The 16,958-nt window shown below is 37.9% G+C and overlaps 2 protein-coding genes across 10 annotated transcripts in view; one reads left to right on the top strand and one right to left on the bottom strand.

The window, feature by feature from the left end:
• Positions 1-8,880, top strand: part of LOC110832071 (tRNA (34-2'-O)-methyltransferase regulator WDR6) — a 56,379-nt gene extending 47,499 nt beyond the window's left edge. For 3 of the 7 annotated variants that reach the window (XM_022068704.2, XM_022068703.2, XM_087346504.1), the window contains 3 exons: positions 13-491; positions 2,706-2,871; positions 5,435-8,880. In XM_022068704.2, coding sequence (XP_021924396.1) covers positions 13-491; positions 2,706-2,871; positions 5,435-5,507 — 718 coding nt within the window. In that variant the 3' untranslated portion in view covers positions 5,508-8,880. Of the gene's footprint in view, positions 1-12; positions 1,256-2,705; positions 2,872-5,434 lie in introns of those variants that run through there. The other 4 variants (XR_002543818.2, XR_015534525.1, XM_022068706.2 and 1 more) reach the window with 4 other exon arrangements.
• On the bottom strand, positions 6,393-15,751 carry LOC110832074 (regucalcin). 3 transcript variants are annotated; one of them, XM_087346507.1, is made up of 7 exons: positions 15,627-15,742; positions 13,980-14,167; positions 13,037-13,200; positions 11,895-12,107; positions 11,138-11,356; positions 8,901-9,013; positions 6,393-7,723 (listed from the first exon to the last, which is right to left on the bottom strand). In XM_087346507.1, the coding sequence occupies exons 3-7, from the start codon at positions 13,194-13,196 to the stop codon at positions 7,496-7,498; spliced, it is 933 nt and encodes a 310-aa protein (XP_087202633.1). In that variant the 5' UTR covers positions 13,197-13,200; positions 13,980-14,167; positions 15,627-15,742; the 3' UTR covers positions 6,393-7,495. The 3 variants fall into 3 exon arrangements, with proteins under 3 accessions (XP_087202633.1, XP_021924409.1, XP_021924408.1); XM_022068717.2 differs by lacking the exon at positions 13,980-14,167 and having other exon boundaries at positions 8,901-8,959; positions 15,627-15,751; XM_022068716.2 differs by lacking the exon at positions 13,980-14,167 and having other exon boundaries at positions 15,627-15,751.
• Between the last annotated feature and the right edge of the window lie 1,207 nt (positions 15,752-16,958).

Here is a 16,958-nt window from a genome sequence, read left to right on the forward strand (position 1 = left end):
CTTTTTTCACAGGATATTTGGTTTTTATACGCTTTGCAGCGAACTTAGACTTTTAGGTAAATATTCCTTTCATGACCGTTGTATCTTGAAAGTCTCTCTTATACAGACAGAAAACTTCAGACATATAGCTCTTACAATGGCTACTGATGGGAAAGTGGCCCTGTGGGACTTGACTACATGTGTTGAAGAATTAGTAGGCTCAGAACATTCCAACAGCAGCTCTGCAGTATCGGCAGACAATGGCAATAATGGGCAAGTAGTTGCTGACAGCCATAGACCATTCTCATTTGTTAAAATACATCAATCAGGAATCAATAGTTTTGATTGGCTACAGCTACAAGGAGACAAATATTTGCTAGCAACAGGAGGTGATGATAGAGCTTTAGTACTAAGTTTAATTCAGATAATTTCACCAACTCTTCAGGAAAATATGCAGGCTGAAGTTGTTCTGCAGTGGAGAGACAACTGCGCACATGCTTCACAGATAACTGGTGAGTGATGCTACAATTCTTTTCAAGTGTTGTATTCCTCAAGTACAGCTCTGTGTCTATTCCCAGATTTCTTAGATCATTTTGTACGTCTCGCTTTTGATTTACAGACACAATTTTCCCGTCAGGTTTATCAATCAATTATTAGGCATGTTTGCAACTAAAGTTTCAAAGATACACTTACTAGCTTGCCTGTCTGTTTATATGTATAATTTGAGAATGGTAGATTGAATTTTAACAAAGTTTTATATAAGGTATAGTGTTACTAAAATGTGTCAAAACATTCCATTTTTAATTAAAATATTATGGCAGGGAACTTTACAAGAAGACCCACATGTGAGTAGAAGTGACTAGGTGGGGAATCCCTGGGATACTTTTGAGCCGACTACATTCGACTCTGATGTTGTGATGGCGAAACTTCAAAAGGGGTGCGCATGCGTGTGGGGAGGTTAGGCCAGTTCAGGAGAGGGGGACTGATTTGGGCTGGACTCTTCTCGCCAGCGCACGGACTCACTCAGACTGTAGCTACGGATCCGGTCGGCAACGTCTCTCCGGCTGGGCCCCCCCTTCAAGGCTACCGTGGTTTATATTTTGTTTTCATGTTGTAGTTGCCCGTCCAGAAGGTATTTATTTTGTTGTGTTGGTGGACGGGGCAACTACCGTGTTGTTTTCGGTTATTATTGGTCCCTCGGGGTGGTCAAGGCCGGGGAGATGAATTTGAGGGTTGCTGAGAGCGAGCCGAGTTGTGAGGCTTTTGGTTTGTTCTTGTATGTTTGTTTGTTAGTTTCTTTGTTCGTAGTAGGGCAATATATGACCCCGTGTAATGTGCATGTATTATAATTTGTTTTAAGACAGTAAATGGTTTTATTTTCGATTGTACTTGGCTCTGTTTTGAGTACAGTAGGGCACCGCTTATACGGCGGGTTAGGGACCAGACCCCCGCCATAAAGCGAAAATCGCCGAAAAGCGGATCTTTGCCTTATTTCACTTGCAAATGCATATCAACGCCTAATAAGATGTTACACTATCATATAGTAAGTGCACAATAGCACTAGGCCTAAGAAAACGATATGAAATAAAATGAATATCAGTAGTACACACATTGTGGCTGGTTTGATCTTCAATCCACACAACTAAAAGTTTTTCCATGTCGGCAATAAGGCTATCTCTTTTTCTTATGACTTTAAGAGTTCATTCGTGTGGCACTTTTAATTCCTTTAACACTTTCTCCTTAGCGTTCACGATGGCACTAACAGTTTTGCGAGCTAAGCTTAGCTTACGTCCTATCTCGGCCATAGACATGCCTTGTTCACGAAGTTTTATTATATCTAACTTGGTATTTAAAGTAAGAGGCTTACGACTCCTCTTTTTATCGCTACTACCCTTTGACGCCATTGTAATTACACTGTAGAAACACAAAAATATTACATAAATATACAGTTTGTAATAACTTTGAAAAATTGCCAGAAATACGGAGACGCGGAGCGTACAAAAGCTGTAAACAGATTGAATCAGCGACGAGAAAATGGCGCCGGACGCACTTCTCTGACTCAGCTGTTGAGCGCCGTATTAGCGAATCGCCGTAAAGCGGGGCCCTACTGTACTCCCTTTTCAGGGGCGTGGGCCAAGCGAACCAACAACATATAGAACTGAACACCTCCTCCCCCTTTTGACTGTTGTTGAAGAGGTGAGAGTGGATCACCTTGATTACCATGGTTACTGTAGTTACCTGGGGAATTCCCAGCCTTCCATACATGTGTGATATTACTGGCGCCATTTACAAAGATCAAATTGCAGCAAACATGTTGTAATTGTGCATGTATTTCCTAACTTGTGTAGTTGATTTTCCATCATCCTCCCTAATAATATGCCCAGCCCATTTCAGCTGGTTGGTTTTAATTGTGTTCACCATATTTGCGTTTTTAGAAGATAAAAATTTCTATTATCCAATCTGTCCATATATTGAACCCTTATACCTAGTGATGATGCATCATCAGAACATTTAGTTACTGTATGTCTGTAATGTTAATATTAACTCTAACAATAAATCAATAAGAACTCTATAAGATGTATTTGTTTGAGGAATGGCTACTGTTTTTGTAATCAGGTTGTCATTATAACTGAGGTCTCTCTTCTGTTTTACACAAACAAGAACATTTTGGACTCTGTGAATGTGATTTTTGATGTACTTACCTTAGTTTGATGTGTCTTTAACAGGGCTTAAACTTGGAAATAATGTGCTGATAAGTGTAGCAATAGATCAACGAATAACGGTATGGAACTGGAATTGCAATCTAGACGGTCACACTTTGTCTGCTTCTGTTAAGACAAGGTACTGCAGTGCTGTAGCAGACATTCAAGGACTTCTAACATGGAATTCAAGGTAGAAATTCATGTACTACTTGTCCGTTTATTTTACATATGTTCAGAATAAGTTTTCATATGTAATATGAAAATACTGTATCTCTAAGCATGGTACTGAATACTAAAGAGAATAGCTGATGAAAGCCTTTATATCCATTTCTGCTCTGCCCATAATAGTGAATTTATTAAAATGAAGAATGAAATATTAATGTCTGAAAGGAAAGCATAAACTCCATCTCTGTATCTTGATGTGTCATGCGGAATTTCTTAAAAATACATATTTGAAATGATGTTATCTGGCACTTTTGGTTGTTTTGTGTGAAAGCCAAAGTAAGCTGTTACGAGGTGCGATCGGAAAGTTTCAAGACTGCGCCTATAAAAACCCGTACACTTATCTCAGGTATTAAATTCATCCATCACCCTCGAAGTAGTTCCCCTGGGAGTGAACACAACTATCCCAGCGCCGCTGCCAAGCCTGGAAGCATCCCTGGAAATCTTTCTTTGTCAGCCTGTCAAGCACCATCTGCGATTCTGCCTGAATCTCTTCTATCGTCTCAAATCTCCTGAATTTTCATCTTTGGGAAGAGGAAGAAGTCACACGGAGCTAAATCCGGCGAATAAGGAGGGTGCGGGATGACGGCCATGGTGTTTGAGGCCAAAAACTGCCGAACTTTGAGGGCGGTGTGCACTGGCGCGTTGTCATGATGCGTCGCATGTGGAGTTCTTCCTTTAGAATCAGCTGACAGGTCCCATAGCCTATCCCAACAATGTCGCACAAGTCGTTGATGGTACGACTTCGATCTTAGTGAATGGCCTGCCGAATGTTCGTAACATTTTCGGGCGTTGTGCTCGAAGATGGTCGTCCAGAACGCTCATCATCGACAGAGGTTCGGCCATTTTTAAAAGGTGAATGCGACACAAAAGTTTGTGCACGACCCATTGCGGACTCCCCAAATGCTTGCTTTAGCATTTCATAGGTTTCCGTAGCCGTTTTGGCGAGTCTTTGGCAAAATTTGATGCACACGCCATTCCGAAATCGCAGGAGGGTCGGTGTAATGCACTACCAAAACGCCCGTAACTAAGAAACAAATGCTAATTCGATGATGCCGGCTGGCACACTGATTCACTATGAATGTAGGCCGCACCCCCTAGCGGCAGAAGCTCGTACTACATCTGGTTCGCCCTCTATTGACACAGTCTTGAAACTTTCCGATCACACCTCGTATGTTTGTGTCATTAAATACTCAGCAAATCATAATTGTTACAAAAAAAGCAGGAAGTCTCTCATTTGTTATGCAATCTGTATTTTTATTGTCTTTATATAAATATAAATTTGTTGTAGAAAAATTAGTTAGGTTAAATATTGTAACCGTTCTCCTCCTTCCTCGCTGACCACAAGAAGCTCTACTACGATGTTGTTGGTTGGGATTGTTGGGATCTCTCAGGGTTTGTTGCTCGGCTCAGCTAGTCGGTCTGCATCGACTGGCTCTCATTTGGTGTCACGGCCAGTTCGTAACAGCTGTATTGAATACTCAGATTGTTTGGTAGTAACACAGTATTTATTTAGGACCTGCGTGATCCTTGATGTTTTACACTTTGTAGATTTTACAATTCTCTCAACTGCACAACCACATGCTGACTTAACAATTACCTCCTTTCTTACTATCAGAACTCTTGAATATAAAATCGTGATAATCTTTAATATGGAATATAGAATGTTTATTGAATGGAACGGAATTGAATCGAAGAAAGAATATATATTTTTTCCTTGCGGCCAAAATGGTCCCTTTTATACCATAGGCCCCTTTACGGCTCCACAACCAAAATTCCCAGCTTTGCCCAAAAGGAAACGTAACCTCAACTCCTGTTGGTGTGGGTCCAGGTTCGGTTCGAAAGACCTCCCCCTTCTCACTCAACCCTCAGGGAGTCCCTCCCACACTTTTAATTCCAAAAGGGCATCGCTAACTAGCTGCAAAACCCACTTAGGCTAAGAGCAGGTAATTCAGATACAAGGGAATTTCCAAGTCTGGGAACTCCCAAGACCTCTGCGGTCCCACGTACTTCAAGTACCGCTACATCACTCAGCATCGGCTGTCCATAGTCGATCCCAAGCTTACAATAGTTCTGAATATAAATGAAATACACAGAAATCATAAACTAAGAAAAGAGTAGCAGGACAATAAGTGGATAATACCAAAACCTTATTACCTAGCAGACAAAACTTGGGTTTCTTACAAGTACAAACAAAAGAAAATAGCATACCCCGGCAAGGGGATTGATGAGCGGTTACAATATGTATAGCTTAAAAATTTCTGGCACATTCTAGATTTTCAATTCATGAATGCTAACTTTGGATGCTCTCTTATAAACATACAAGTTGGATGAGCAAGGACCTTTGATATAAAATTTTAGCAAAATCAGTCCACCATTCTCAAAAGTATGAGAAGGCACAGCAGAAATTTCCATTTTTCTAAATATTCTGAAAGCTGTAATATTCTGTAGTCACTGTTCTATTTTAGTGAAGAAAATTTCCATGATACATACCTAATGTAAGTCTTAATATAAAATCTGTTTTGTTGCAGTTCTTGTATCACTGCTTGTGTTCATGGGAAAGGAATGGAGATTGTCACAATACAGTTCAGTGAAGGAAGCTAGCTGATTGTGCGGTATTTAGAATGGAGAGGAAGGAATTGTTCTTAGTGCCACAGGTAACAAAATAACAGCTTAACTACTGGTAAGTTTTCAACAGAACCAGAAACGATAGAATTAGACAATTCTGCATTTAGTACTCTTTATATGCAAAGTTTGAGATATTTTATGTCTTGGTGTCATATCGTCTCACTGAAATATCTGAACACACCCTCTTGTAAAATGTTTTATGTGTTATGTGAGAAACAGAGTTTCAACATGTATCCACTTGAGGCTTGCAGTAGAGTAAATTGTAGAACAACTTATCTTTAGATAAAAAGGTTGGTAATGTGCGTAATCTTTTCATTCAGAACATCTTTATAATTGATATGTTAATTTTCTTGAAATGGTGCTTAGAGGGATGTATGAAGCAACATTTTGTGTTACTTTGTATGTGACTTCTGAGTCCTTATAGATCACTGCTCAAATGGTCCCTTAAATTTCATCACAATAGCTTTATTCTGTGTCCTTCCTCATTCACAGTTCATAATCCTGATGTGCAGTATCATCTCCTTGAGCCTCAACAGAAACTATAAAACTATTTTATCAGTAATGTATTTACGATTTTGTTTCAGTGTATGGTTGTTGAAAGATCATTTGACAAGATCTGTTTTTTATTACATATATCCACAAATGAAATCTACAGTTAACATAAGCATATTAACCTGACCATCAAATGTTTCTTTACAGAAACATGTTTTCCATTTTGGGCCAGATATTCCATATAGGGTCTGAATCAACAACCCACACCTCAAATAAACTGCACTATTCATTAAACTCTTCAGTTAAAAACAGCACAAGTCATGCATATTTAAAATTGATGGTGGAAGAATTCATGATTGGTAATTAGAGTTTGTCTTGGCAGCTTTTATTAAAAAACAACTTGTCATGCTTTATTCATTTATGAATATTCAAAAATCAGATTCTCATCCCGTGTACAATCTCGAGTCTTAATGTTTCTATAACATTCATATGTTTGTTACTTGCTTGTTTTATATTTGCATGCCTAAAGGTATAAAAAAATTCATTTCTGCACTTTAACTGTATATGAGGGTGAGTCAGAAAGTTTCTGCAATTAAATTTTTATTAAATAATTCAGTGACAACGAGTATGTTCCATGGCATTATTTTTTTATATAGTCCCACCCTTTTCAATTGCATGTGGTTTGAATAGCTGGCATCAACTGGTCCCAAAGCATTTCAGTATAATGGACACCATTTACTATTGTGCCCTTTGCTACGTAGTGTTCCAAAATTGGCCCCTGTACATCCCAGAAAAGTGTCAACATAACACTTTTGTGACTGGTGATGTCGGATGTTTCCGTTCCATACTGTGTTGTTTGCTTTCTGGGGCGTAATGGTGGATCCACGTCTTGTCCCCAGTGACATTGTGCCTCAAAAAGTGTGACTTTCATTATGTTAACGGTTCAGTAGGCCTTAGCAGACTGTTCTTTGGTGCAAACAGAAAGTGGAGCATCCACGTTAACTCTACTAAAACGACACCACAACTGGCCGGTTAAGGTCAAAAGTATTTAACAGTAACATAGTGTGTTCATGCTTCTATCCGCTCACAGAATAAACAGTGCAGCCATCATAACAAGCTGTAAAATAAATCATTGTGGAAACTTTCTGACTAACTCTCATATAAAGATATTTCCTAGGATTTGTCAACTCCTTTTGGCAGCATTCATTACTTTAATTTTCATCCATAGTACATTCAACAACATCAATTTTTTTCTATATCCCACTTTTTGTAAACTTTAGTGATCGACTGCTACCATTTATTTTGCCCTGAAAATATTCTTGTTGAACTATAAATCAGATGTGGAGAATAAACACTAAATTCAAGTTAGATATAATATGCAGTATTAACATGGTCACTTTTACACAAGTGAAAAGAGGAAGATGATCGTGTATCCACTGTTCAATGCTTATGCACTGTTTTGGAAAACAAGATTACAACTTGACAGCTTGACCAGGGTATCCTTTGACTCCAAGACCTGTCACTCGGAAAGTGGCACCGGATTCTGGGTACATTTTCTTTTGTTCCTCAGTCAAAATATCTGCACTAGTGACATAAAGTTCATCAAGTTGTGGTCCTCCAAATGCAACAGATGTCACTTTTAATGCAGGAATAGGGATGCACCTCAACAGTTTTCCATTTGCAGGATCCACTCGAATCACCTAAAACACATACAAACCAGATCTACATGAATAAATTATTGTTTGGTCTTCAAAGTGCTCATTTTCAAAGATGGGCTTCTCTTGAAAATGCTGTGTGCATTCCTAATCTCCTTAATACTAATCTCATATCCAGCCCATTAAACACTCTTAGATTTTACTATTCTAATGGTACTGGTGACATATAAATAATTAATTTCCATTTTATGTAATATCCTAACTATTTTCTTCATTCCTTTTAATTCCAAATGTTTTCATCAGCACTGCACTTGTAATAAATGTTCTTTCCTCAAAGTAAGAGACCTGACAGTTTTTCAATTAAATGAGAACAAGCATTAGCATTTCCATATAGCCATGGTAGCTCAGTCAGTATAGTAACTGACTACGGACTGGAGTACTGGGGTTCAATCCCTTACAGGGTGGAGGATTTTTCCTCTAGCCTTTGCATCCAGACTGGCTCTGGCGCCCACCCAGCTTCCTGTCCAATGGGTACCGGAGTCTTTTCCTAGGGATAAAGTGCAGCCGAGGCGTGACCAAACCACTCACCCCTATCTAGTGCCGAGGTTAAGAATGAGTAGGCTCTATACCTCCTTTCCCCACTAGTGCCTACAAGGCATACAGCAGGTCAGCTTTAGTTTAAGCATTTCCATAATTTATTTTTCTCTTAATTTCATCATGAACTTAATTTCTGTAAGATTTGAGGTTTTCACAGTGGTGAGTATGAAGATTTCTGTCTTTTGGGTTGTTGCGCCTCCGTCATCAGGGCGATGAATTTGAATATTCATCGCCCTGATGACGGAGGCAGTATGACCTCTGAAACGTTGGTTAGCATCGACCAGACTACACAGCGCAACAAACCAGAAGACAGAAATCTTCAACTTAATTTCTATTTGTTACTGTTGTTCCCATGTAACTTATTTATATTCTTAAGCATTGTCAAATTATAAAATATAATTAAATTATGACTATGTTGGCAATTTGTGATCTTGTTGCGTTCATATATTTAGTTTTATTAGTATTGACTGTATGCCACAAAAAAAAAAAAATTAATGTTACAAGGAAAAGTTACAGATACCTTAAAAATACAGAACTGTAACATTGTTGATACACATGAGTATCCAAACTCTGTAATTATATTATAAATTATTTGTAGAACTTAATTCTATGTTATTTATTTTACCTGACTTCCTTCAAAGCAAGCCACCCACAATTTTCCCTTGGTATCGGTTGCCATTCCATCTGGAAATCCAAGAACGTCGTGTATGTCAAAATCAAAAGCTGTACGTCTGTTGGCTGAAAATGAAAGTGATATTTATAATACTGTAGATACAAATGTCATGTAAGTCTGAGACCATAGGAGAACTCTGTTATTTGGAAAGTATGGAAAAATGTAAGGAGGGAAGTGCTCTTGCAAATTATGTCTTTCTATTTTCAGGTGTTGAAATTTTTTACCTAGGACAAGATGTTATGGCATTACACTTTGTGCATTTCCAGTAGTAAAAAATTATGTTAATGTTGCCACATTGCTACTGGAGTAAGACCTTTTTGGTTGCTTGCAGTTATAAATGTGTTACAGACTACTGTTGTCATTAGGCATTATTCATGCTCTTATGTGAGTTAGGAACAGCTTATGGGTCTGTCCATGTTTGCCTGTTTGTTACATTTTTCCTATGAGATATGTTGTACAATAATGGAAACTTATTGTTATTGTTAATTTTATTGTTGTTCCTATCACTATTATTATTGTTCCAGTTGTTATTCCCTGGCTTTTTCTTTACTGTAGACTACCCCCAAGGGGCTTCATCCTCAATGGGACTAGGCCACTTCTAGGGACTACAACCCCTGGAAACACCCCCAGGTAATTTCCCCCACACCTAGTCCCAACTGAGGTTTGTTATTTATCCCCTTTGGCTTTACTACCCAGGCCCTCATAATTCTTGCTTTGTTGGGGCCTAGCCCCCTGAACTTCCTGTTCTTTGAGCTCTGCCTCTGGGCTTTCTATCCCACTTTGGGGCACCTCATTTAATGCTTCCTACATGTTTCCCCAACTGGGGGTACCTGGGGCTTCATCTCTCAGTCCCTACCCCAGGATACTTGCTTAGTTGGGGCCTGGTTCCCAGTAATTGTTGATCCAGGTGCTTTGCCCCACAGGCCACCAGGCCTGGACACCCCTTTGCTACCATTAGCCTGGTTACAATGTGACACTGTTGTTTAACACTGGCTTTGAATCACAGCAGTGCAACAGTGACCTACATGATTTTGCGAGAGGAATAGCTTTGGAAAATCAGTGTACTCCCAAGAGTACACTCTTCCAGCCACGTTTATGATGGGCATTATTGGCCCCCACTGAACCCACAAACTGGAGGATCACCAGTTGTTGACTGTTTGCTACTTCTTATTCAGTGTATTTACAGCCTCCATTTGCAACATGAGGATGCAAAGTGCCTTGGTGTTTCATCTCTTGACTTTTGAATCTGACCAGCAGTTGCAAGGTCAGTAATTCTTTTTTTCTGCATATTTCATAGGGGCGAACATGTTCATTGTTCACCACTTAGAACTGATATTTTATCACTTCTGTTGTAATGTAAAAGATACTTTTAAGCAGACGGTGAACTCTTGCGTATGTAAAATATTTGACAGAAAAATTAAGAAATGTTTAGACATATATAAAAATGACTTTTGTTGCAAGATTTAACAGATTCTGGGCGGGTGTGTATATTTGTGTGTGTGTGTGTGTGTGTGTGTATATATATATATATATATATATATTTATATATATATATATATATATATATGCACTAAGACAACAGTGATTTTAAAAAATGTTGCATTTATTTAGGTATAAAATATATTACAACACTTTAAGGCTTATTTGTTAAGTAGTTCTTGGTGCTAATTGACATGTATATTGTGATTTATGGCTCTAAGATAAGAGGAACTCGATAATTTATACTTTTCACCAAGTATTATTACAATGATCACATAAAGGAGGATTAGATGGGAAGGCATGTCAGAGAGCCTGTAAGGAAGGGAATACTTGGAAGATTGAGACATGGTTAAAAGGGAGATGGATTTGGAAGATTATGGATTGGATTCTTCTCACAGTGGTGGGCTTTTGGTATCGTGGAATGAACATTCAGGTTCCATACAATGGAGGGAATTGCTTAACTATCAGATTGTACTGTTAGCTACTCAAGAAGTACTCTGCTTCATGTAGTTAGATAAGAGATAAAGTTGTCCCTGTGTCTAAGCACCATGTCATGAAAGTGCACAGATTATGTGGAAGTAAAGAAAATGCACACATTCTGAACCATAGTAGATGGAAGCGGATATGCCCCAAAGTCACTTTGGACATAATGCTGTAAAGAATTAGAATATGTGGATTGTAATACTGTCTATGAAAGCATGAATACTTACAAATTTTGCCACTTTCAGCATCAAAGTCAAAAGCCTCAACTTTCCTTGTTGGGGAATCAATGTAGTACATTGACTTTAGGTCTTCACTCCAAGCCAGGCCATTGGATACTGTAATGTTTGACAGATGTTTTGTCGGTTTCCAATCCTTAGAGAAACTGAAAAGTGATCCTAAGGTTAGTGGAAATTTGTCTTCTGGATCTGACTCTGCACCCATCGTTCCTATAGGAAAACAGAATTAAAGAAATTAACATGTACCAGTTCAGAGATTTTTTTTTCTGCTAACATTCAGCAGAACGTCTTTGTCACCTCTTCTTTTACCACCTGGCTCTGAAATTACAGTTCTCCATCACTTCTTGTCCCATCCTCTTGGTTTATTAATAAAAAACTGGAAATAATAATATTAAAAATTAAGTAGCATCTTCTATCGCCTTTTCCAATTCATGTAGTCACCAAAACTTCTTTTATCACCATGTTGCCCCTTAAAAGCCTTTTCCTCTACCATGTGCTTGTTACCAAATTGATATCAGCCAGCTCTTCCTCTCAGCTAATCTGTATATTATATCCCACTCCCACAACCAGAACACTTTCACCTTGAAGATAACTGAAACACTGGGTAATTTTAAACATTCAATGGTTTTCATCCCCAGAACCCAAAGTTATACAAATAGTGAGTGGAATAAACCCAGATTTCAAACAAAAACCCACAGTTTATTACCTGAAAATCATTACAATATTTACTTGTGACTTCATACCATACCTGCCCAGAGTCGACCAATAGGATCTGCCTTGCCATCATTTAGCCTGTTATCCTGAAGTTCTTTTTCATTGTCAACAGCACTAACATATTTCACTTCTGTAGGAGTGCTGCTTTCACCATCCCATGTCAGTATAGCAACATTACGCCCTACAGTAATCACAAACTTGTCTTTTGTCCCTTCAAGTGGAATGACAAGTGAGACTTCACCACCGTCTATAAAACAGTACAAATAATATACATATGCCACATTCTAAGTTTGGAAAGTTGGAAACAGAAACATGCATCATATCGATCATAACATTTTCCAGTAAGGGGACTATGTATTTATTCTATATAGGGACTTTATCTAGTTAAAAACCATGGATACCTAGGCAAGTGCAGATTTGAAAGCAAGTTCCAGTGACTACAGATGGGTTTTTTCTTCAGTTAAACAACACTTTGTGACAAACTAACAAAAAGCATATCAGAATATGCATTTGTATACATTTTGCCTTATGTCACATTTAATTATAAATTAAACTAGATAAATATTAGTAACATAGGATATAGAATTTTCTGATGATATATTATTTTGTAACTTAAAATTCTGTTAGCCATGCAGAATCTATAATTAGGTTATGGTTTTATGCAAATATCTGTTAGCCATTTTAACTGTGACTGTGAAATTCATCGTGCTTCGGACTGGTGACACGGAATGCGCACTGGTTCGAGTCTCGGGGGAAAGAAATTTCTCATGAGATTTTCGACTGGTGCCAACCCAGCATCGTGAGGGAATTGGGGAGCTACAATGGGTAGCGTAATCCGGTCATGAAAACTAGCAATGGCTGGGGGTTCGTCGTGCTGACCACACGTCACCCTGTATCTGGTTGGATGATTGTTCACCTCTGCTTAGGCATGTGAACATGAGGCCAGCAGTCAAGCTAGTCGGCTTTGGCTCTCAGAGGGCTGTTACGCCACGGATTATTATTATTATTACAAATATGTGTGAAGATTGTGGTGCATTATGGTCATAGGTGATGGAACAAAATTTGTAATGTCTGTTTATAGAATTCCCTTCTCTTGTTGTGTCTTTAGCAGCTACATAGTTAAAGTCATAATAAATTTGTATTTATTGACACTATTAATTAACAACCAGTACTTACCAATTTTCACTGTCGTGTGTGTATTGGTGGCAGGAACATACTTATGGACGGTAGAGCCTTTAATGTCAATGTAATATAGTGCTTGAGCATCGTGGTCCCAGTGAGGCCCTTCACCAAGTATCACAGGTGCAGAAATTTGCTCTATTTTAGGCACAGACATCTATCTGCATAATAGAAGAAACAATAAATAAGTTATTTTGTCTCACTGGTTGTCATTCCCATAGTGTCTTAACGTCATACTTTTTTTTTTTCCTTCATTTAATTGATTTTGATAAATTTGTTTCAACCATCAGATGTGGTTCCAGCATAGCTTTTTACAATCTGAGAAGGTATTTCAGTTAAAACATGTTATCTCAGTCAGTAATAGGTTTTTTCACATCCAAGTATCATAACTACTAGGCTGCGGCTTGTGTACACCTCAGACATCAATATTAAATTAAGTTGAGTGAAACTCTCCTGAAGATATGAAATTACTGTAATGTGGGGGAGGAGGGCATGTCTTCATTTGACTGGTTTTTAAGGCATTCTAGTAGAGAGCAGGAGAATCAAATTTAATGCTCAACTGAATTATTGTTTTCACTGGAACCAAAACACTGCAGTAGTTGGGATTTCTACAAATTTATAATTTCCACAAACATGTACACCCATATTTTGGGATAGCTCCACTAAATAGAAATATTGATGACTTGAGCTAGTGTATATTTGTTTATTTATGTAACTCAGACTATGTAGCGTCGAATAAGAGGATGGCAGTGAGTAATGAATTGGAAAGGATTGAGTGAGGAAAACCACAAAAAATATCAGTCACTGTAGCCGGTCTTTGAACCCGGGTCTTCGTGAATGCGAAGTAGGAGAGTTAACCATCTCAGTGCTCTTTTTTAATATTGGGCTCACATACAAGTCTCGGTCTTTCGAACGCTATAATCCCTTTAGGATTTCATACCAACGGTTCGCATCTACTACGGAAGCGAATTACATATCCCCAATCTCATCGACCTTTATGTCATCGAAAAAAAAACAGTGAAGTGTACTGCAACTTATGGAGCGCCTTCATTTTCTGAAGCCTCCTGTCACGGCACCCCTCTTAGGCCCAAATATTCCCCCAGCACCATGTTTTTAAACACCCTTAATCTGAAACCAAAATTCACACCTATTTCAGAAAAGTGGAGTTTGTTTCGCAAAGGCATATCTAATCTTAACGTTTATACAATGCAGACAGACAAAACATTAATGAACTGCTTGATAATACAAATTAGAGATAAATTTGTCCAGTGCAAAGTTGCACTGGTAACATTTTCCATCAAATCTACTGATGGCAGCGGATACCTGCAGTTCTCCCACGCTTTCTACGAGCTGACTTTTCTCTAACAGACCAACAACTAAGATTTACATGCCTCTTTGAAAGAAGACGATGTCTAACAAGTGACATATACATTTTCAAAATGAATGTCGTAGAAGACCTAAATACTGGCCGGGGAAACAGAAAATGCAGGCTAATAAGAATGTCAAATAGAAAACTCCATGGGGGGGGGGGGGGGGAGCTGTTCCATAGTCAAAGTAAGATAAATGCAAGTTGCTCTGTTTCAAAGCACTACATGAAGTCCTATGATGAACATGGCCGACAAGGCTTCGTCTTTCCTCTACTCCCGAACGATACATTATTTCCAATGATTTCCAAAATGAACAAGTGGCACGGCAACTTTTAAAATATTTTCTTTGGCCTGATAATGTTTTGTGTTTATCATCATTCTTCCCTTAAATTTAAAGAATTGCTACATGTCTGATGGACCTTTCTTTTGACAACTGCTTTATCTCATGCTCTAAACAGTTACCATATTCAAAAAGAAAGATTTCAATCTCCCTTCCACAGAATTTCGCAAACAGGTTCATAGAGTCATAACAGCTTCCATTTATATTCTCGATGTTCCTGGATATAGTCTCAGAAAAGTCATCTGCTGTCCTGACTGAGATTTCTTGCAATTATTTGCATATAAACCAGGCAGATGAAACAGTCATAAAATAATTTTAGAATCAATTCTCGTAACTTAACCTAGAATAGCTTGTGCGATGAATGGTAATCCAATAAAGATGAAATGTTTTTATGAACAGCTAGTAGAACGGGGATTACATTTTTAATTTTACTCCCTAAATCTGTTTTGTGAAACACCTGGTTTATTATTTTACATTCCATATTTGGTAGCTTAGACCAGTGTTTCTGAACCGAAACTATACTGCAGACTGGTAAAATATGTCTACCATGGGCCATCAACATTACAATTCGCAGATATAAAATTCTTAAATACGCAATAAATTTTATTCTTGCCATCTGTTTTATTTATTTCTTCAACAAATCAAAATAAAGTACAAATCAATAATGTGATTGCCGTGCTTTCTCACACATTAATTTTTAACCTTGGAATCAGCCTCCCCCCCCCAACAGTTTTAAGAAGTTGTAGATCTTTAGTAGTTACAAGTGTGTGGCTCGGCAAAAATGTACTGCTAACTGGCAGTTGAGAAACACTGGTATAAAGGCGCCATTCACTGCTTGGGTGAGCTTTGTGAAAGTAACAAACAATTAATAATCACTTACCAGAGGTAGTAGTGCATATAGTTTGCAAGCAAGTGTAATGGAAGATGGAGTTGGTCCTTGCTCACAGTATATGATGGTCACTTTCTCTTAACTTCTCTCTTTCTCCCTCCCCCTCCTTTCACTTATCATTAGTATAACAACTGTCCAGCTACCACATCATGAGGTCAGAACAGTGCACAAGGGTGACCAAGCCATGAGTGGCTTGAGAAATTGATATAGTTGGTGCAGTATTACATTTGTTGGCATTTAGGAATTTTATTTTGATAAAACTAGACCAATTAAGGGTTCATGATAGAAAGTACCACAAGATATTCTTATAGTCATGACTGTAAGGTGTGTTAGATTTTGTTTGAGACCATGTTTTGTGGAGAGATAAATTTTATTGATAAGGCATACTGCTTGTACAGATACATGAACATTGACAGAACACTAATTATAAAGGAGTTTTTATTAATATGATAGTGATATGAATTCCCTTCTTTTTCAGTTATGCAAATTATAATTTTAACCCTGTTATTTTTGTTTTCTTGATGATTTACAGAGTTTGTAATATATTTTAATTGGTTATGTTGAACCTTTAATATAATTTTTATCCTTGTAGCACATAGGCTTATAAATTTAAAATACCATGATTCAATGAATATGATATAAACCTTGGAACTTTTAATAAGGAGAAGCTATACTGTCTACTCATTCTTAACCTTGGCACTAGATGGGGTGAATGGTCATGACTGTGCTTTACCCCAGTACACAATGGACTGGAGGCTAGGTGGGCCCCAGAGCCAGTCTGGATGCAGAAGCTAGAAGAAAAATCCTCTGCCTCTATTGATGATTGAAACCTGGTTGTTAGTCTGTAGTCAGTCACTTTACTGACTGATAGTAACATGAGGACTGATTATGATCATGCCATTGGTTCAGTGACTGCTAAATTTACAGCTACATGTTGTGAAAAGCCTAAGGCACTCTTCTAAACACAAACACATTTCCTTGGAAGAAAGAACTTTGAAAGATAAATTTTGTCAAATGGTCTCAAAAACTTAGTAATTTCATTATCACGGATAATTTAATATTTTTTACATTCTAAAATTAGGATATCATAAGAATTGCTAAAAAAAACCAGACCTAATTCAAGACTATTTTAAATTAACATAAAATTGCACATTTATGAGTTGTGGAAACTTGTAGTGAATGCATTTTGAAACTTTGTAGATTCCAAATCAGAGTAAAAATTTTCACTTTTATTTAACATGATGATGACTACTAATTTAACTAGTTAAACCACACGACTGTGGGGCTGCCACCTGGACCACACATAAACTGTGATGCACAACT

This window comes from Zootermopsis nevadensis, unplaced genomic scaffold, assembly GCF_977971745.1.
Source record: "Zootermopsis nevadensis isolate Lab colony 2312 unplaced genomic scaffold, Znev_1.0 Znev_ptg000010l, whole genome shotgun sequence".
NCBI classification, from domain to species: domain Eukaryota; kingdom Metazoa; phylum Arthropoda; class Insecta; order Blattodea; family Termopsidae; genus Zootermopsis; species Zootermopsis nevadensis.

Bases quoted from the DNA above. Each gene is read 5' to 3' on its own strand.
- LOC110832074 (XM_022068716.2), bottom strand. From the start codon at position 13,196: ATGTCTGTGCCTAAAATAGAGCAAATTTCTGCACCTGTGATACTTGGT. The intron at 12,108-13,036 runs GTAAGTACTGGT...ACTGTTTTATAG, and splicing joins ACACACGACAGTGAAAATTG to ACGGTGGTGAAGTCTCACTT. The intron at 7,724-8,900 runs GTAAAATAAATA...TATGTGTTTTAG, and splicing joins CTTGCTTTGAAGGAAGTCAG to GTGATTCGAGTGGATCCTGC.